The sequence below is a fragment of the Marmota marmota genome, unplaced genomic scaffold (genome assembly GCF_001458135.2).
Source record: "Marmota marmota marmota unplaced genomic scaffold, marMar, whole genome shotgun sequence".
Classification (NCBI taxonomy): Eukaryota; Metazoa; Chordata; class Mammalia; order Rodentia; family Sciuridae; genus Marmota; species Marmota marmota.
The window spans coordinates 36,659,729-36,682,691 of record NW_026000174.1 but is presented as its reverse complement, the minus strand read 5'-3'; the positions used below and the strand labels follow the sequence as shown (position 1 = coordinate 36,682,691).

Below are 22,963 nucleotides of genomic sequence, written 5' to 3'. Positions count from 1 at the left end.
GAGAGAGAGAGAGAGAGAGAGAGAGAGAGAGAGAGAGAGAGAGAGAATTTTTTTAATATTTTATTTTTTAGTTATCGGCGGACACAACATCTTTGTTTGTATGTGGTGCTGAGGATCGAACCCGGGCCGCACGCATGCCAGGCGAGTGTGCTACCGCTTGAGCCACATCCCCAGCCCCCAAAACTCTTATTTTAAGAAATATAATTCAAAAGATTCAAAATCCTCATATGATCTATTATTTTTGCAATAGTCTCTCAGCCTAACACCTACAGCTCATGAGTGCTAAGGAAACTAGATTTGTTTTAAAACACTTCTAACTTTGTGCAGTTAAACTAACTCACAGAGAATTTTATATTTCTTTGGAAATGATGACGACACACACACACACACAATTTTGTTGTAAATTTCAACTTTTTTTTTTTTTTTTAATTGAGCGAAAAAGCTAAGTCCAGGCTGAATGGAAGAGTTAAGTTAACCTGAGCTCCACAGTCTCAGCATGAAAAATTAAAGGGAGAAAGCAAATACTCTGGCTTTCAAGTTCATCCTATCTTTTTATCAAATAGGGTGCTGGGAGGTGAGGTTACTAAGTATGAATGGAATTAATTCACAATTTCCTTGGAGTACAAGGAAATACCTTGCTCTAAATAAAGCCAAAGAAGTGGCAATCTGTGCCCAGATTTATGTTTGCATGGGATAAGTATTTAATAAACATTGCTTGGCATAACAGGAAAGTATTTCTATAAATCCAGAGCCAAGAATAAAGATACCAAAGTAGAAAGATGAGTCATTTCTCATTGTTCTCATTAAAGAAATTGCTAATTTTTTCAATTATTAAATAAAATAGCGAGTTATTCCTTTTTATTTTAAACCTAACTTTTCTAGTTTGAGATGATTATTGTGAAAATTTGCTTAAAATATATTGCATATAAGTTAATTTATACTTATTGTAATAATGAATTATCATTATTACTCATAAAAGCCTAATGCTATATCACTCCCTTTCATTTGGCAAGGCAGATGTGCAAATGCATATTTAAAATATCTGACTTCCATCACCCCTGCTCAAAGGGGAACAGGAAACTATTTGTATTCATTTTTCTTTGCTGCTATAACACATTACCACAAACTTAGTGGCTTAAAATAACGCAAATTTGTTGTCCTATAAGTTTCAAGATCAGGAGTCTGAAATGAAGTTTTTGGAATAAAAGTCCGGTGTTAGCATGGTAGCTTCTTTCTGGAGGCTAGGGAGACTCTTTTTCCTTATCTTCACTTCTACTGCTTTTGTGAACAAATGTTTTCTTTACCTTTCTTGCCTCATTCTTATAAAAACTCATACAGTTAAATTACTGCTTAACTAGATAATAAAGATAATTTTTCATCTCAAGAATCTTAACTTGAGGCTGGGGTTGTGGCTCTATGATAGAGTACTTACCTGGCATGTGTGAGGCATTGGGTTCCATTCTCAGCACCACATATAAACAAATATGTTTATATTTAAGTACAAAATAAAATAAAGGTCCATCAACAACTAAAAACAAATATTTAAGTTTTGTATATAAAAGAAACTTAACCTAGTCACGCCTACAAAATGTCTTTTGCCTGAAAGATAATACTCACCAATTCTGGGAATTAAGATTGGAATATCTCTGTGAGACCATTATCCAGTCCACTATATATATAGGTTGTGTCAGATTCCTAGTTATTCATAGGATTTGACCAGGTAGTTTTGTAATGAGAGTATCAGTCCAAAACCAAGCAATCATAATGAAATATGAGGACTCTTAGTATCTTTAGGAACTTCTGAAAGTCAAGAGTCTAGGTCACTGGAAAACTTCTTTGGATTTTGCTTAATGTGTGCTCTAGCTCACAGCAATTTTGCAAAAACAATATTTCCCCATATTGAATTAAAGTAACTGGGATTGAAAAGGAAATACTTTGTAACAACATCTTCATTTAATAAGAAATGTACATAGGAAATTATATTTATCTACATTAAGTGGGCAAGAACATTGAAGTATCTTCAGTGCTTTAGCTTGCAACTCTAGTTCTTGACCAAGTACAGAAATAAAGTTTAAGTTAAATAACGGTTTTGAAAGTTTAGATATTGAGCTAGGAACTTGGAGGAGAGAGAAAGATGCTCACCTTAAATAACAAATCCTTCTTCCCATAACGAAGTTCCTTTAGCTGGGCTTGGATCTTTTTTGACTGTAAAAGCAGAAACATAGATTAGTACCTAAATTCACTTATATTTCCAAGCTTGTAGATACACGTTTTTTTCAGACTGCACAAGAGTAAATCTGTATTGAAGCAAAATAGAACTCCACTACTTTGGAAATAAAAAAGGAACACTTAAACTCTGCTTTGGGCCTCAAACATTCCAACATCTGAGATTGGAAGAGAAAAGTCAGAGCCTATTTTTTAAAAGTCTTATTTTTAAGAAAATATATTACTTAAAGAATTTTACTTATTGCTCTTCCCCACTCTTTAACCAAATACACAAAATTTCTGTCACCAAGGCATTGCTGAAAATATAATTTTAGATGTTAAATATATTTGTGTATGTGCATGCCTCAGTTGTCACGGTTTATATAAAATGACTTATTTTTACATATCAAGTATAACAAAATTTAAATTGAAGAGCATGTTTAAATTTTCCACTTTTCTAATGGAGAAGGCATGAAGCAAATATTACTGGAGGTAATATACTTAGGAAGAAGATATATTTGACTACAACACTAAATTATGTTCTAAGACATAGATGATGAGCATGCTTTCCCAAATTTGCAGAAGAGATTTAGTTTCCAACATTTTAATGTAAGGACCTCAGTTTACTGTATTTTTATACCTTAGATTTGGGGTCCTGATATTTTATTCAGGAGAAACACACACACACACACACACATACACACATGCACACACTCACATACACGCACATGCGCACACACACGTTTATCATGGTCAAAAGAAGAAAAATAATAATAATTAAACATACTAATTGATTTTTTGCTTCTTCAGAACATATACTAAAATTAGAATAATACAGGCAGGGAGAGGTAGAGAGGAAGTAACAAAGGAAAGACTGAGAAGGAAGGAAGGAAAGAAGAAAGAAAAGAGTTTTAAGAGTTTGACATATTAACAACTCTGTACTACAACTCTAAACAAGGAAACAACAGAAATTTGTAATTTCTTATAAGATTGTTAATGTTTTATCATTTCTATAAAAATTCACTCTTTTTTTCATGATAGGAATAATACTGAAGTGCATGGGGCATAAGAAAATAAAAAGATGTCATTATGTGTCTATATTTACTAATATTTTATTCTGAATTTAAAGTTTTTCTTGAGCCACCAGCCCTTTAAATTAATAAATTTACTTCAAAATTAACAATTGCTTCAACTTTGCCCATCCCCCAATTTTCACTAGTGTCCCAAAATAATGATGTTTTAGACATAGCATCTCTGTCTCTTATTAGTTTTCTAAGATAATCCTTAATTTCCTGGCTATTATGTTGTGCTACTCATTTCAGTAAAAGATAATTTCTATTAGGTTTCACAAATTGAATGCAAAGTTGATTGACATTTTTCCCCTTTTGTCACAGTCTAGTGTCTAGAACCCATTTACACCCAGGCTGGATAGTCTCTTACGAAAATATACTTTTTTCCTAATTAGTGTTGACAGGTATCAATGTGAAATGGGAGCTTGTTACTACATCCTGTGTAGGTGATGTGCCCAACTCCTTTTCTAGCCTTCTACTAAGTTGGTGCTCTTTCAGGTATCAGAAAGAAATCATATTATGTCATTTGGGCTACTATTTTTTAATGAATATTTATGCTGAATAAAGACAATATATATTTTTTTAAAAAAATTTTAATCATTATTAAAACATCAATTATTGTATTATGTAATTATTCATTCATTAACTACAACAAAACTCAGATGGTGTTTTTCTTCAGTTAGCAACCACAACGTGGGAGATTTCTTGAGCTTTGTTATAAAAATAACTTTCAAAAGCTGTTCTTATGGTCTCTCCTCTCTTCTGTCTAGCAATTTTCTAATATTTAATGAATTAACGTTTAGTGAATTAATTAAGCAAATCTGTTCTGAGCATTTGATGATGAATTATGAAACAATAAATTTTGATTCAGCATATCTCTTTTGTAATGTAAATCAATACGAAGGACAACTGACATATTGGTTATATTGTTAAGAAGATTTAGAAAAATTAAAGTCATCAAAAGAATAAACTTTAGATAATTGAGAAATTGCTATATTTAGGATTTTGATAATGTTCTTTTTATTACATAATCTATTGTAAATGTAATTTTAAATGTTTGTGTGTAGATAAAGACTTTTTGTTTATTTGTTTGTGAAGGTATATTCTCACCTTGGGGAGAAAAGAAATCCAAATTTTGACTAGGCATGTGACCACTCTAATAACATTTTTCAGCATCCCTTCAACTTGGCTAGGCATGTGACCTAGTTCTGGACAAAAGGGTATATGATGATGGACAATTTCCTCCTTAGAGTACCAAAGAGCAGTGCTTACGTTCCACCTGAAATCTTCCCCTTCTCTCTCTCAGAAAGAAAATGACTGGAAAGGTGTTTTGGGTCCAGGAATGGTAGCTATGGTTCCATGTTTAGAAGATGGTAGATCTGTGTGAAGAGCTCTCTGCCTTATTTCTACACAAGAATGGAAAATGAGTCGAATTTTCAACATGCATGTGTAAACCTTTGCTCTTATTCTTCCTAAGACCCTTCCTTCCCAACTCTTGCACAGGTATTAGGTCTTCATTGTGGTGTGAAAAAGTTTCTCATACCTGTTCCTTATCAATTAAAGGCTTTTCATGGAATAAATCTCTGCTACAATTACTCCTTTCTGTGTGTGCTTCTTGCAGGATACAACTAACACAATGAATTCCTTCTCCTCACCTTGAGGAATAAAAGACCACTTCCAATACTATCACTACTATTTTATTGCTCACATTAAAATTATTTAATATGAACTACATTCCTACATTAAACACAGGATCATAGAAAGATCTGAAGATGATAGGTGAAAGAAGTTAATTATTTTAGGTAAGCCTGGATGAATCAGAATGACATTTTCTTCCCTGAGAAATGAATGAGACAATTTTGCTGCACAGCAAACAGAACCAGTGAATGGATTTATGATCACTACCAGCATCTTCATTCTGACAATTAATTATCATTACAAAACTTTGTAGAACTCACGTAGACAATACAAAAAAAAAAAGGAAAATTGATTAACTTCCAGGAATTTTCTATTAAGGAAGTTCTGGTAGTAGAGTTAAGGGAAGAATCTAGGATATCACCCCATGGAAAACAACATTTAGCTAACTTTTAGTTTTTTCTTTAGCTGTAAAATGTTAAAACATTTGAAGATACAGAAAAGTTTAAAAAGTGTTTTATTATTCTATTCCAAAGTTTGATTTGTGTTAGGAAAAAAATACTGGTTGTCTAGATTAAAAAAAATATATATTGGACATGAATATTGTTTTTCTCCAGTTGAAGCTAGAAGAAAATTTACTCACCTCTTCTGCATGGATCCCACACAGCTTGCTTCCTGACAAAAGTTTGTTTTTCAAGCTTTTATTCTGAGGAAAGAAACATGGTTTTATGCTCAAAAGTAATAAGATACCAAGAATTTCCTTAGTTTTACCAACAATATTACATTTAGTTCATAGGCTAGATCTTTGTGATATATAGAATTTGTAAAAAGCTGAATTAAATCTGTAATGTAAGATAGAGTTCTTTTTATTTAAACAAAAATTTTATGTACTAGCATTAACACATTCATTTAAAAAGGTAAAACTACTTAGCCTCTCATTTATTTTTATTTTATTATAGTTATGTTTATGATTTTATAAAATAATATTAGTTACAAATCAGTAATGCACGATGGTTTCTTAAAGCACTATTTGAAGTGCAGGCATTTATTCCTGCTGCCATCTCTTCTGGTCATCTTATATGCTATCATAGTCTTCATTCCCTCTGACAGTCATAGCTTTAGATTTCTCTACATCCCTTATCCCTGGACATTGCTTTTAAAGGTCTCTTTCAGAAGCATTTTATACCCCACCTTAGAGGTGTGCTTTCTCTGTTGAGTGTAAGTACAGACAGATCTGTTAACCCATTTAAGTCTCCCATAATTGGTACAGGTTAATAGGAAAAAAAAAAACATGTTCTCTAATACTACTTCTTAATCATCCAAATATATATATATATATATATATATATATTTGTGTATATATATAAATATATATATACACACATACACATATATATACACACACACATATAATATATATATTTTCCTTTTTGGTTCTGGGGATAAAATCCAGGGTCAGGAGAATGCTAGGGAAGTTCTCTACAACTAAGATACCTACATTCTCAGCCCTACAACTATAGATATGTATTTATGTCTCTTACACACAGATTTTTCTGTCTTTTGCCCCAGTAACTGAGGAACAAAGACCAGATGGGCAAACTAACAACAAAAAAAAAGAAATTTAAAAAACACACAGAATTTAGATCTCATAATGACTCCAATGGGTAAAGTAATAAAATGGGAAAGTATGCTTTTTTTTTTTACATAATACATAATGACTCTAAAGATGCTCAATTTGATGAGTAGCTTGAGCAAATTGTACAAAACCAAATGTAGACTGAACAAACAAATGAATGGGCACATTAAATTTAAGAGATCTCCTCCATAAATCCCATGTGATCATTTTGGGTTTTTTCCATTAAATTTTCAAAATTTTAAGTTATTATTTTAATGGTACAATATGATTATATAAAATAGTAGGATTTGTTGTGACATACTTGTATATGCACATAATTTGGTCAATTTTATTTCTTATATGATTTCAAACATTGTTTCCTATTTTGTTTCCCTTTTATGCTTTAACAGAGTACAGATGTCCTGTTTGAAAGTTTGTTTACTTTCCTCTGTAGTTAATTGTTGAAATTCTGGAAAGTTCATTTAGAATTTTAGTACTGTGAAATATTTTACATAAACAAGGAGAGCATTACCTTGATTCATTCAGGTTAGATTCTTTGGGGAATAACTGTACTTATACAATGATGCATAAGATTAAGGTTTGTGAGGAGAATCTAATATACATTATTCCTACATTTAGAAATATGACAATAAAAGGCTATATGCCGCTATATTCTAACTCTCTAATGTTGCTTCAATTGTAGAGCAGAACCAGATCTCTTTAGGACTGAGATAAGTACAAATGGTAGGATGACTTATGTACCAAAACAAAGAACCCACACCTCAGTGGCTTTATTAGATATGAGAAATGACTACAAATTAATGGCGGCAATAATGTATTTAAACATTGGTCTCTGTACTCTATACTACTTAAAATTTGCAACTTCACTTAAGATTAATTTGTCCTTTCTTCTTTATTTTTCTTCTCCCTCTGTGTCTGAAAAAGAGGATGCTGCAGTAGATTCTGAATATTGATTTGAATAGTGAAGATCATTATACATACTAATTTCAATTGTTTAAAAATGATATAGATTGATATTTGCCTGAGAAAGAAATATGCATTTTAGAGATGATAGACTATAAATCACCAGTTTCAAGATGTTATTTATCATTTATCTCTGATTATATGATATAATTCTAAAAATAAATGGTTCTTTTTTTTTTTTCCTTGTGGTGCTGGGGATTGAACCCAAGGTCTTGTTTATGCGAGGCAAGCACTCTACCAACTGAGCTGTATACCTAGCACTAGATCATTCTTTATTGGTTTGGAACAGTTTTTCTTTCAGTAAAATGAATATTTGTCTCCCACATTTATAGACTCATAAGCATTGCTAAGCATCCTACAGAATTTACAAGGTTTTCCCTGTGCCACCCAGATGATCAAGTATTGATATTGTGGCAATATGGGTTGAACAAAATTAAACAGATTTATTTTCTGTGAAATTCTTAGAGCCTTTATTATAATACTATTTATGGTAAAAATGTTTTTCTATAATTCTCTAACAGTGGGTTATTTTTGACTAGAGCATTTATCTTTCACTAGAATTCGAGGAACATTATTATAAATATTAACAGATGTTAGGTATTAATAAAGGAGGCAAAAAGAATCACACTAATATATTTTGTTGGAATTTAGGTCATTGTTTTTTTTTATTTTTATAATGTTCAAGAAAAAAATTTTAAACATATGTTACAATGGTTAAAAGAAGATTTTTTTTCAGAATTTTTGTAATAAATGTCGAGAGTTTTAAAATAAAAAGGAAAGATGGGACTCGACTCCTAATACAGCAAAGACAGCTGAGAATGCAGTCAATAAACAGAATTAGGAGAGTCAAGGGATGGGAATTTTTCACTAGGAGCCACTGCCCTGGATAGGAGGATATTGCTAAACAAACTTCACAGGATTCTTGCTGAAGGCACAATATTAAGAGTAGGGATGAAGAATTAGGTTGCACTCAAATATCATGGGTGAGGGATCTCCCTAAATTGATTTAGCAGAATTCCTACTACAACTGGACTAGGCAGACCAAAGACAAGGCCCAGTCTAATAAGAAGGTTCAAAGGATTCAGTCTTAGGTTTAGTTGAAGAGTCTTGTTTTCATTTTGTATCTAAAAAATCTGCTCACCTTAAAGTCCAAAAGAATTTTACTTAAACATTTCCCTAGAACTGTTAGTTTTTGATTGTGCACTTATGTGTAATTTTCATTAAGTTAACCTGCTCCTTTAAACACAGGTTTCCAGGTACTTGAACACCAGCTGGTGAAGGGACTTTTCTTTGTGTACTGACATATCTAAGAGACTTTTACAAAAATCAGTTGAGCAAATAACTTCTTGGGCCGTTATGGAACATTAGGCAACAGACCTTCCTTCTTGCCATGAACAAGTACACAACCAGATCAAATATACTAAGCAAATGTTTCAGACATGACAACAACTGTCAGATCATGGTCCCAGAGAGAGGAGCAAAAAAGTTAAAGAACTTTTCGATCTCTGGTTTTCTATCTAGAGGCAATTTATGAGTTATAATGCAAAAGAAAAAGCCAGAAAGAATACATAAGTTTTGATAAATATTGAGAAGGGTTTGACATTAGAAGAAGTTTGTCAGGAAGAATTTGTGTGACAATGTACCAGAGTGTTGGGATCAATGTAGAAAAAGAGCTTCAGATTTTTAGTGGGTCCCCTTATTCCTTTATATGAATGGAAAATTGCATTTGTATAAAGTGATCTGCAACAACAACAGTTAAGAACCAGTAGGAAGGAACTGCAAGGTGAAAAATCATTAGCACTTATATGAACATTCAATTTCCAATCAGTCAAAATCAAAAGACTTAACAACTAAAGTGTTTAGTAAAGAACTCAGAAGGGACTAACTTACAAATAGAGCTAAAATTAATTTAGGGAGCAGGGACAGGGAAAAGTGAGGGAAAGAGCAAGTACTGGGAATGCAAATAGAGTAAATTATATTCAATACATGTATGATTATATCAAAATGAAGCCCACTATTATGTATAACTATAATGGATTAACAAAAACTCATTTAGATCAGTCCTACATAGTTTTAAAACAAGGTTCAAAATAACCACATTGAAAAAGTGCTATTCAGGGCCGGGATTGTGGCTCAGCAGTAGAGTGCTTGCTTAACAGGGGCAGGACCTGGGTTTGATCCTCATCACTATATAAAAATAAAGGCATTGTATTGTGTCCATCTACACCTAAAAAATAAATGTTAAAAAAGTGCTATTCAGTGAAATAAAATTTAAACATAGAAGAAATAAAGTTCAGATACTCAAAAAAGTTATATTTACAATTCAGTATTCTTTGAAGACGGTAAGACACAAAAGGAAGTAGAAAATCAGATCTTTAAAACAGGCAAAAAATGTCAGTATAAAATTTTATTATGGGTAAAGAAATATAATGTCATAGATTTAAAATAGCATTATGTTATGTTATGTTTATATTGTATTTTATTATGAAAATGTTTGGGCCATAATTCTGAAAGACACAATCCTAAACACAATATTACCAAATGTTGAAATCCTGGCAGATCAAAATCCTTAAAGTTCAAAAATCCTAAACTATAAAAGTTCCAGAAATATTATCTGGCAAAAAACAATTTAAGTTCTTTATAGATAATTAATTCGCATTTGTAAAACATATTTATTTCTTAAACACATAGAAACAGAGTGAAACACCTCACAGGCCATTTTACACAATGTAATAGGAAATGATAACACACATATTTTTCACAATAAACAGCACGTATGCTAACAGTTATGAGCAGATGAACCACATTCACAAATTAGGTCAGAAACTGAACTGTATACCTGCATAACAATATGGTTTGAATTGTGTGCAACTTGATTTGCAGTTTTGGTCATCTGAAATTCTATGAGGGACAACCTCATTCTTTTGATGAGATTGAACAAAACCCGGAATGTGTCACCACTGCATATGCAATCACTGGAAGAGCTATCGCCTTGAGGATCTGGATGTTTTGCAAATTAAGATGTGTTAAAAAGACAGATCCTCATTCACTTTGTAACAACATTTATACCTACATAAACCATGCTTAAACCTCAAAGTCAACATTATGATAATGCAATTTTGTACTGTCAATTTGTCAAAAAAGGAATAAAATGGATTAGCTATCTGTAAAGGACTTTACTGAACTTGTACCTCTACATCTCCAGTACAGGAATGGGATGGTTCCTGCACACAAACAGGGTGTGTCTTCCACACATAGTCCACTCAAACACACACAAATTGCTCTGGTAACATCCTCACAGACACATTAAAAAATGTTTTAACTGCATTCTAGGTATGTGAGCTATATAACATTTTTAAACTTTGTCTATCATTAAAATGCACTCATCCCTTTCTCAAAATTTGGCTTTCTACCCCATTATATAGTCTTTCTTTCCTTTTCTTTTCTTTTTTTTTAACACAGGAAATGTGAAATGTGGTTTTCTAGATTTTCACTTCTAAGGTTTCAACATTTCATCATTTAATCATTCAAGATCATAATTTGGGGGGACTTCAAACTTTAGGAACTTGGTTTTTTAGAATTTCAATATTTAAGATGATGACATTCTGTATCATGTCTTTCTAGATAATGATTGGCACTGATATTTAAATATATAGAATTTGTTTTGGGGTTTATCCAGTCTTTTAAGTCTGCCATTATTGCATCAAATGCTTTGACAGTCTTATTGGGAACTTACACAATTGAAAACTGTTTTATCATTGTGAAGAGTTGCTGTCTCTAGCATTAATATAAAGCACATCTTAATTTCTGCCAAATTTCTTTTATCATGCCTTATTTATCTGATACAAAAAAGGCAACTGTTTCTCATGTCTACAGAGCATGTCTATTTTTATATTTTTATTTTCCTCTGATGTGGGTCTTTATATATTAAGTATGTCTTTTACACTCATTATATAATTTGTTCTCATATTTCATGCAGTCTGGTACTCTCCATCTTTCAATCGAAGTATTTACGTGTAATATATTCTCCATTATCAAACAATTTGCTATTCTTTTACACTTTTAAATATTTAGAGTCTACTTATCTGTTTAGAAATATTTTAGAATTAATATTATTCCACTTCACATCTCAGACTCCATCATACTTAAATACTAAGTCAAAAATTATAAAACATATATTAAATGAGAAAACCTGTGAGCCATGATAAAATCATTAAGGACACCTAATTTGAAATGATTTAATCAGAATATTCCTGAAGAGGCACTTAGACATGACTTGATAGCACAAATGAATAAATTAAAATAATTCTAAAATTTTCAATCATCCAAAGAATGAAAAATATGGTATTTTTCTCAGGGTTCCACTTTATCCAGTTTAAATGAATTGAAAGAACAATAATCCATTTAGGTATAATATGTCAAAATGCACTGTACTATCATGTATATCTAAAAATAAAACAATTTAAAAAAAAAGAAGAAAGAAGAAAAAAGAACATTGACAACATTATTTGCAGAAAAAAAAGACTAGGAAAATTACCAATCTCCTTATCAGTTCAAAAGACAATCTTTTCTATTTTATTTTTTACTTCTGTCTCAGTAAATGATGGATATAAACTGTCTTGATTGGAGTTTAACACATGGTTTCATGTGCTAGAGATTTACTTTACTGCCTGAGTATTTTTGCCTGCTTCTTTTGGTACTCCAGTCAATTTCCTTTGGCATACACTCAAAAAGTATCCAATGAATAAAAATATATAAATTTCACATGAGATTAGGAGTATTCTTTTCAAAAACTCTCTTTAGAAAAGAATTTTGACATTTCATCTGTATGTGTGCACCACTCTGAAATGTCTTGGTTTCACAACTACTTTTCAAAGAGGAGGTTACTACAGTTTGGCTAGAATCTGTGCCCACATGTAAGAAAATGAATTCAGCAAAGTGGCAGGATATAAAATCAACACGCATAGATCAAAGGCATTTCTGTATATCAGCGACAAAACTTCTGAAACGGAAATGAGGAAAAACACCCCATTCACAATATCCTCAAAAAAAAAAAATACTTGGGAATCAACCTAACAAAAGAGGTGAAAGATTTATACAATGAAAACTACAGAACCNTATATATATATATATATATTAATTGTAGGTGGATGCAATACATTTATTTATTTATACATGATGCTGAGACGCGAACCCAGGGCCTCATACATGCTAGGCAAGCGCTTTTCTTCTGAGCCACAACCCCAGCACCCAGTACTTTTGATTTTAATGTTTTCTGTTTTTACTGTGGATTTTGCTCAGTTCCTAAATATATATCAAAGTTTTCTGAGTTAAGAGTGCCAAAAACATTATACTACTTATACTTATTTTCAATTAATGTGCATGAATAATATTTATAGATGAATGAATATTTGGTTATAAGGGTAATGTTATTATTACTAATGAATAAACTGGCAGGTCATCACATGTATGTGGCATTATTTTTTATTATTTCATTTGATAATAACAGTATCTTAAATGCATATCTTCAAAACATATGATAATATTTATCTATCTTTGTCTTTGTTATACTTCTTGGGGAAAAGGAGATAATTATATAAATATGTGATATATTTGGTGAAGTATCTTTCCCTAATGACTTGGGATTCCAAAAAAGCAACAGAATTATATAGACTATGTTATATAGGCTTTGTTGTTCAAGGCTTGCAAAATAGCATTTATTGTAAGAAGCATTGCACTATTTTATATTTCTACATTATTTTTTTATCTTGATATCCTTTTTTATGTTCAAATACCATTATATATATATACATACACATATATATACACACACATACATACACGTATATATGTTTATATTTTTTTTTATTTATCTTCTCTTTTTTTTTGCTAGGAATTGACAGAATTAACAGAGGCACTTAACCACTGAGTCACATCTCTGAAAATGTTTATATTTTAGGGACCTGCTAAGTTGCTGAGGCTGGCTTTGAACTTATGATCCACCTGCCTCAGCCAGCTAAGCCACAGGGATTACAAGCATGGACCACTGCACCCATTTCAAAACCCAAGATTCTTATATTGTTATATATCAGGGAGTATCCTCATTTAACAGCACAAAGTAGATGTTCAGAATGTAAATTGAATGAATGAATTTAATAACCTATGGAAAGGTTGTGATCTCAATCTGAAGTACTAATAAGCACATTACTTGGTTGTCAGGATGTAGCTAAAAGGTTGTCCACTGAATCTAGGCTCATGAAAGAGAATAGTATGAATAAAAATATTTTAGGTTTTATCTGTGAACATATTTCAGGGAAAGCAATGTTAACACAACACAAATCAATACCTGTTAATAAAGCATATATAAATATAAACAGATTGCACATAAACTTTTAAAAGTTTTTCTCAATAGCAAAGACTTCCATCATGAAGTTTAACTTTTATACTAGACACAAATATAGATGCCATTAAATATGACTAAGAATTGTAGCAACCTTTACTCCTCCTAAAAAGGGCCCCAAATGATCTTGATAACTTTTCTATATTTCCTTTTGGAAGTTTCCATTAGTCTCTCATGCAAATATGCATATACATGTATATGGTAGCTACAACATCAGTAAATATAAAATTATCACCTGTGAAATAATGTATTTTAAAATAAAAATGAATAAATCTAGAGTATGTGATTATCCCCACCAACCCATATTTTGATGCCACTAGTTAAGCTTCTTAGTGCAATAGAGATTCATGTACAAAAACATCTCATGGCCCTCTTTGCTTATTCTTACTTCCCTAACCGAAGCTTTCACAACCTTAAAATTCTCATTCATAAATCAACTCTACAAGATTGTTTTGATTGAATTAATTAGTTAGTGACCACTCTGTTTATAAATTGTGATTCAACTTCTTCACTTTGATAATTAAACTAAAGAGTTTGCATGTGGGTACATCCATTTAAAATATAAAGAAAATTATTTTTTATGTTATCAGCATCATAAAATACAGCTAGGCTATCTGTACATATATAGTATGGACTTTTTTAAAGTCCCGATAGCACTGGTACCAATCACTTCATTACTTCTGTCTGCTTCTGTTAATTATGTAATTTAATTTGCTAAACAGACAAATCATTCTTTTGATGAGTTCAGGCTATGGGTTTGTATCACATATCTGCATCAACAGGATTCAAGAGAGAATGAGAATCTTTTTTTATAGCTAGTATATGCTTGTTTTTTTTTTTAAATGATAAACTTGCTTATTTGTTAATTTACATTGAATGTTACATATTACAGAATAAGAGCTGGAGGAGAAGTTGTGTATCATCTCATTCAGACTATATTGATTTCTACGAAAAATTCTGTAAAAAATCCAACATCACTTGAATTTTATTTTGTTTATTGTGTTCAATCGTGAGTTAATAAGGCTTTGAAGTGAGCATCACTTCATTCATATTTTTACATACTTAGATAATGCACCTGAAGTTGACTATGGAAGACTGTTGCTTCTGAACATGAAAATCCTGTGGTCACCCACAAATGGGCATGATTATAATGTGTGACCACAGTTGACTCTAGAATTTGGCAATTCTGGACAACTGTGCAAAGCAATATGTTTGTGTGAAGTTAGATGTCACTGCCAGAGTTTAAGAATGAAGCTATTTCATTATTTAGAAATCTATCAATTAATTTGTGAATACTTATTTAAGCAGTCACAGTTGGGCCAATTTGGGGGCACGGAGGAGACATTCATCAGAACCATACTAAGACTTTTGTAGGTATCATATTCTTCAGAAACATGGATGTCTCAGTACAGTAAAGAGAGGGTTCTGACTATCAGATTATTCACTGATATAACCTTCTCACTCTTGATCATGCTATTTTATTTATTTCTGAAATAATTATAGTTTGATATTACTTAGGCATTGATAAATGAAAACATAGGTTTTAAAGTTTTGTAATCAGAATCCTACCATTGCTATCTGCCCCTAAACAATGGATCCTATCCTCTTCAGATATCAAGTCTTTTACAAGATCTAAAATAAGAACACATAGTTGGGTTAGATGGGGAACACCGCGTAATCCCAACATCTCAGAAAGTTGAAGCAAGAGGATTGCAAGTCTGAGGCCAGCTTCAGCAACTTAGCAAGGTCCTAAGGAATGTTTCTTAGTGTTTAAATGTCCCTGGTTTCAATTCCCTGTCTTTTAAATAAAAATAAAAAGGAACAGATTTTTAATTATACTCAATGTCTGCATGTATTATATTTCATTTGAGGGCCAAAAAGAAAAAGAGTTTAAAAGATTCATTGAATGTTTAAATGACTGTCATATCTGCTGCCAACCTCTACTATACCTTAATCTCTGAATCATACACTGAGTTTTTTCATGGAAAGACTTTCCCCAAGTTAATTTCATGTAGCGTTGTGGCACTAACTTGACCCACATAATCAAGGAAAGGGTAATACAATACACTCACTTAGAATGTTGGTCTATATTTGGTAAAATAACAGAAGGATTACTGGTAAGATTCACATAAATATTGATTTTTTTCTGTTTCCTGGGGAAAATGTACTAATAGGCACCACTAAGAGAGAGCTTATCTGATAGTGATGCTTAGAAAACGTAGACATGACTAGGAGGAAAGAAGTTCTGAGCCTGATGATTCTGATTACTCCAGCTCCTCACATTGATAAAACCTCATCGGATGCAAGGTTTATTATTTATTTTTGGCTTCTTTGGTTACATGCTTTTACCCAACCACCTTGGTCCCTTGACATCATGCTTAAACATTTGTGCTTCCTACACATGTAACAACCTTCGATGATGTCCTCATTCCTTTTCCATTCAGAGAGCAAAATGTCATTATTAACCAGGCTTATATTTCATGCTAATACCAAGTTTACCAGGGTGTAAGAAGAGAATATATCCTCCACTTTTAACCTCTGTACATAAAAGGTAGACTGTGCATACTACCAGCTTAGGTACTACCTTTTAAACGGATGGTGTAGCCATTATGTTTTGGATATGAGGTTGCCCTCCCCAAACACTCATGTTAGGCAATGGATCTACTTTCAAAGATGTTATGATTAAATTATGAGAGCTGCAACCTAATCAATAGATTAATCCATTTGATAGCTTAAAATTCATTATTGGTGATAACTGGAGGCAAGTGGGGTGTGACTGAATGAAGTTTGTGACTGGGGGCATACCCTTAGTTATTATCTTTTTGTCCCTGGCTCCTCTCCTGCCCCCCATCTCTCTGTCTCTTTCTCTTTCTTTGCTTCCTGGTACCCTGAGCTGAGCAGCTTTCCTTTGCCAAGCCCTTCATGTTCTGCCTCACTTCAGGCCCAGAGCAATAGAGTTTGCCAGCCATGGACTGAACTTATGAGACTATAAGCCCCAAATAAACATTTACTCCTATAAGGTGTTCTTGTGAATCAGTTTGGTCAGAGCATTGAAAAAACTGGCAAACACAGTCGATCAAATATCCCTGAAACTTTTTTGGGAGCCTATAATGCATACACATCAGCACTAAGAATATCATTTAACATTTCCCAATACTTGTAAAATAAAAAAAAAATAGCAAAAAATTTGGCAACTACAGGTAAATAATTCTCAATAAATATATATTTTTATCCTTTTAATCTGTATTTTTTTTGAGACAAGTTTTCAATATGTTGTTCATACTGACCTCAAACTCCAGGTTCAAGTGAATCTCCTTGCCTAAATCTCCAAAGTAGCTTGGAATACAGTTGAGAGGAACCACTCCCAGCTCCAATTTATGTTTGATTTTTTTTTTTACTGAGAACTTAAAATATATTTTCAGTATAGTTTGTACAGCAGCTCAAATTCAACAACAACAACAAAAAATCCAGTCTAGAAAACATAAATGAATGATCATAAGTCAAGTATACCTCTTGCTATACGTAACTTTTTTTAAAAGTGAAAATTACTATCAGCCTCCATCTTATATAATGTTTTTTATATATAATCAGATATTAATTGGGACTCTTTCTTCAAATAATCATATTCAGTAATGGCTGAATGAAGTAAAAATGGACTTAGAATAGATTTGTACAATAAAAGAGAAAGGCATTAAATAAGGCCCAGATGAAGGAGATGAACGCATATAATGGGTCATTGAAATCATCAGGCAAAGACACAGTGATTATGGCAATGAATGAAAGGCTCTAAGTCAATCTACATATAAGGTTGGAATGATAAGGCTTCAGTGACTATCCATGTTGAAACCAATTCCAGCACCACTTAAGATCATTAAAATATAATAAATCATGTTAATGTGTTTGTTACATTAGTTTATAGATTTAAATAAAATATACCATTGTGGTCAGGGAGCTGAAAACATGCATAAACATGCATTTATTTCTCCATAGTGCAATTAAATTTAATCTGAAAGCAAAAACACCTGCAGAGGCATCTAAAATAAAACCAGAGATTGCTGTGTCCACTGTTGAAAGCACCTCTTATTTTAGAACTTCCCAAAACTGATTGTGCAGAAAGCACTTTATTTGGCTGCTTGAGATCAATGTTTCTTTCAGTTTTAGTGCTTTTAAAAATTATTAGAAATCAGTCTGCCCTTTCAAAAATGTCATTATACAGTGGAAATCTTATATCCTGCATAGCAAAAGCAGTAAGGTTTAGGTGTGATATGGAAATATACTTTGCTTCTAAAATATTTCAGATGTAATATTTTATAGATCCCTTCATAGTTCCTTGCCTTAATTGATTTAGGGTCCTATAATAAAATATATTTTGGGTAGCTCATCAACAACCAAAATTTGTTTCTTAAACTTGTAGAAGTTGGGATGTTTGAGATCAAGTTGCCAGTGGAACTCATGTCTCTTGCAGACCTATTTCCCAGTTCTTATATTATACTTCCAGCTGTCTCTTCACCAAGAGGAAAGACAAGGAGGCTCTCCTGGGGTTATTTTATTAAGTCGGTCAACTAACTATTCATGAGGGCTCTGCCCTTATGGCCAAATCACCTTTGAAGGTGAAATTTCCATAGCCCATCTTCTAAGATGAATGTACTGGGTAGTAGGTTTCAACTGATAAACTTTGAGTAAACTCCAAAAAAATTCAGACCACAGCCTCCCTGACTGAAGGAAACTCAGGAATCAGATGGAGTAGTGAACATAAATCGAAACCATGTATGTTTATCTTGGCAATTCTTAAATGCATATTTTTTTTCAAGATGCAGTCCACAACACTATATATTTTCCTTTAGTCTCTGAAGTACACTTTTTTCCAAGAAAGTTGGTTAAAAAAAATAAAGACCAATGCAAAATAACATAAATGGCTCTATACCATTTAACATATCTTATTAAAAAGTTCTTCTTTCAAAGTAAAAGGCAAACTGATAAGTGAAAAGGGAAGTAATTTGTCTCCCAGCTAGAAAATCTTAGCAGTATAGAAAGCAGGGGGAAAAAAGAAATACACACTAGGCATTTTAATTTTTTCTTAGCTATATGAATAAAAGAGTGGGTTTTTGTACAGAGGGAGTTAAATTATCTGCAGAATTGTTTCATATTGGTAAAGAAGAAAAGTAACAAAAAAATCATCCACATAGGATATATAATATGAATTCAGAGTTTTAAACCACTGAAATATTTTTTATTAAACAAAAACTTACAGATATTTTCTTCTGAAATTATAGAAGAAATCATATGTAATTAGTGAGAATGATACTTAATTGAAACCAAACTGCTTCCATTAAAGTTTGTTTTCCAAATTACTCCTTTGTTTAAATATATTATAGTCTATGTGTAGATCAGCTGCTACTTTAATAGTCATTTTGTCATGGACTGTTTTAGGATTAAGTAGACTAGGTAATAATTTCATTCAAAAAAGTTTAAATAAAAGACCATCATACAGCCATGTCATTATAAAAATGTTAACAGGTATCCCAGTAGAGTGCTGACCTTGCCAACTTGAGTTGCAAATCAGTTGCAGCTGCAACAAAACGTTTACAAACCACAGAGATTTTCTCATTCAGGTTATCTGGGGGTGGGGCAATTCATTTAGCTCTTATGTTCATTAGTAATTTTATGAGGACATTAAGAATGTCCTATCTTATCAGAGCACCAACCTAACTCTAATAGCTAGTATGAGAGTGTTAGTACACAGATTATATACATGTGTATGAAATAAAGGAACATGTGGAAGTCATCTCTTGGGTTATTTGCATTTTCACAACTGCTGGATTTGGAGTAAGTGTCCCTCAAAGGCCCAAAAGTTAAAGTTTTTTTTCCCCCCACCCATTGTGCTACTAAGAGGTGGAGCCTAGTGGGAGGTCTTAGGTAATTGGGAGCTGGTCTTCAAAAGGAATTGTGAGAAACCAGCCCCTCCCTATTTTATTTCATTCTTGGCAAGGAGGTGAAAGGTCCTCCTCCACCAAATCATAGGAAATATTTTAACTAATGAGTCCTTTAATTTCTCATATACATAAGGATATTTGGTGTGAAAGTCATTGTACTGATATTTACATCTATGTTAGATTTGTTCTTCCACTAATAGAGACAAGTCTTTAAAATAACCTGTGTTTTCTATTATTAATAATTCCTTTTTATTATTGGAGAGTTCTAGTTCTAATGGTTTAAAAATGGGCTCTACATATGGAATACCATTTACACCAGAAATAACTTTATGGAAATACATTTATAACCCCATCAACATTTGTGAAATCCTTCTGTGTTCTAGGAATGGGCTATAACAGTCCTTACTTCAAGGAGTTCACAATCTGTGAAGGATTCTGAGAGTAACACTGAGGGTCTCTGGGGAGGCTCCTGCTCAAGGAGTGTTGAACTGCCTTTAGATGTGTAAACTATTTGGGCAAAAAAATAGGAAATGCAAGAGAGAGACAAAAGTTTATGCACTAGACCAAAAAAGAAAAATGTTCAGTGAAATCATGCATAGGGGACTGGTGAAACGGGTTAGGCTCACTGGAATCGTCCCTATGAACTCTGTAGGTCAAGACATGGAAATCATAGAATTGAATGCTTACTTTGAAAGTCATATTGTCATATTTAGACTTTATAAAGATGAAATAGGAAGAATTTTGAGTTGCAATTCAGTAAGTATATATGAACCTCCATAGAGGGTAAACAAGAAAAATTTTAAGCAGTATTTTACAGGGAGAAAAAAATACTGGGTGTAGAGTGTGCATATATTCAACATTTCCAGGATGTTTATTTTGTGTCAGGTATTATTATACAAAATTCTTTGAAAATGTTATTTTATTGCATCTTCTCAGCAGCCCTAGAAGCAAAATACTTAATCACTTCCATTTTAGAAATGAAAAACCTGAGGCTTCATGACTTTATTCAAACTGTTTTTAGTTGAAATGGCTATGTTCAGGGAGTTTGTTTTTGGAGTCTTTACCCCAGATACCTATAAGTTTCAGCAGCCAGTCCAATCCCACTGGACAATACAATAATTTACAGCACAATAACTATTCAAAATAAATTTATTATTAAATCCTTTCCTAAAGTTTAGTAACTTCTGAAGATATTTTTGTCTTGATCGAGCCAGTAAAGACTTGAATGACTGCAACCCTTTCTTGGTAATTCTGCTTGGAATTCACAGGTAAATAAAAATATTTCCTCTAGGAACAAAGGTGAATGAAAGATTGATAACAGATTCTTCTCTTCTTGGAATGTTTAAAACTGAATTCTACTTTTGATATTTTAACAAAACCTGAGAACATTCTTCAGACCCAGGATATAAATCATTCTACCTATTTCCACATTCAAATACAAGTACTCCAGGTATGTAGGATATGGCAAAGCTGTGTCATTTAAAGCCAATACTGTTAACTAATAAAATATATTTTTGTTCAATATTTGTTTGGCAGTCAGCAGAATATATATAATAACTAAAGGATATTATCAATACATGCTTATAAAAATAAATTTGGACATAATTTATTACATAAGAATAAACTGAAATTTGCCAAATATTGACAATTGTAGGCAATTCCATCTTAAAGAATTGTTAATGAAAATTTCATGTTTCAGTTCACACCAAACAAAGTAGCTGTTACAAATTTCAGGGAAAAATGATTTATTTAATACTTGGGAATTTCTTCTAAGGATTACTGGAAAATTTCTCCCATGGACCTAAGACCAGTCTCATCATTTACTTTTGTGTTTCAAACTCAGGGAAGTTAGCCTTGCTGATGGTTTTACAAATATGTCCCTTCAGTATTGACAGAATAACATTTTTGTCTTATTATTATAAAAAAATCTAGCTGTATTAATGCAGAACTTGTGAAAGTCAAAAAATTATCAAGGTTGCTTCTTATGCTCCTACCCGTAAATTTGCTACATACTACCATATGTGTGTGCATCTCTAAACTCTACACTTTAATTTAAATACACACATACACATACATACACACACACACATAAAACTTTGCACAAGTATCTTGTTAAGTGTGCAAGTCTCTGTTTTGTCTTTTTTGTCTTATCATGAATATTTGACACAGTCAATCATTACCTCTCCTCCGGTATGTTTTTTGTTGTTGTTGTTGTTGTTGTTGTTGTTTTCACTTGGTTCTGGAAATGTTCAGAATCACTCTCTTTCTCTCTTTCCTTTCTTTTTCTTCCTCAAATGATTTTTAACAATTAAAATTTTTCTTGGACATTTCAACTTTAGATTTACCATGGTATTTGAACGCTTTCTTTATTTACTGTCATGAGTGATGCTATTCAGGCCCATTCCATTCATGTTTATGGCTCTATATAAATACCAGGCAATGATTAAAAAATGTATATCTACTATCTAACCACTCTTCCAGATGCTAGGCACTAAATTGTTCATTATATGGTAGTCATCTCAAATCTATCCAAAATTAAAATAACATGTTTTTTTTTTCTCCCAGCTTCCTTCACCTACAATCTTGTTTCTTTCTTTTAGAGCAAAATCATTTTTCTGTTGGTTCAAGCTAAAATTCTTGGAGCATTGTTTACTCTTCTCACTCTATTACAATGCTATACATGACTTAATATATATAATTGACTCCATAATAATACATATATTCAGAACTAAATGTTATATCTCCACTATTCTCCTCCCCTACAACTTCTTTACTTGGTATTGGGGATTGAACTCAGGGGGCTTTACCGCTGAATTACATATGTCTCCAGCAATCCTGCCTTTTCTTTCTTTCTTTCTTTCTTTCTTTTTTTTTTCCTCAATGAGTTGCTGAAGCTGACCTCACACTTGTGGTCCTCCTGCCTCAGCTTCCCAAGTCAAACTCTCAAACTTTCACCCAGGTTCCATAAACAAAACAAAACAAAATAAAAACACAACTTTTTATTTCATTTTGAAAAATTCTAACCTCATTGCTTTAAATATGCTATGAGTCACCATATCGTTTTCCAAATAAACTCAATAAATAAATTATTTTTTATTCTAAATGGCTTAATTCATTTTTA

At 32.2% G+C, this 22,963-nt stretch overlaps 1 protein-coding gene across 5 annotated transcripts in view; it reads right to left on the bottom strand.

Annotated features, from left to right (window-relative positions):
- The window catches only part of Luzp2 (leucine zipper protein 2), a 482,138-nt gene that overhangs the window by 144,937 nt on the left and 314,238 nt on the right, over positions 1 to 22,963 (bottom strand). For all 5 annotated transcript variants that reach the window (XM_048788510.1, XM_048788508.1, XM_048788507.1 and 2 more), the window contains 2 exons: positions 5,554 to 5,616; positions 2,143 to 2,205 (listed from right to left, as the gene is read on the bottom strand). In XM_048788510.1, the coding sequence (XP_048644467.1) occupies positions 2,143 to 2,205; positions 5,554 to 5,616 (126 nt within the window). The remainder of the gene's footprint in view (positions 1 to 2,142; positions 2,206 to 5,553; positions 5,617 to 22,963) is intronic.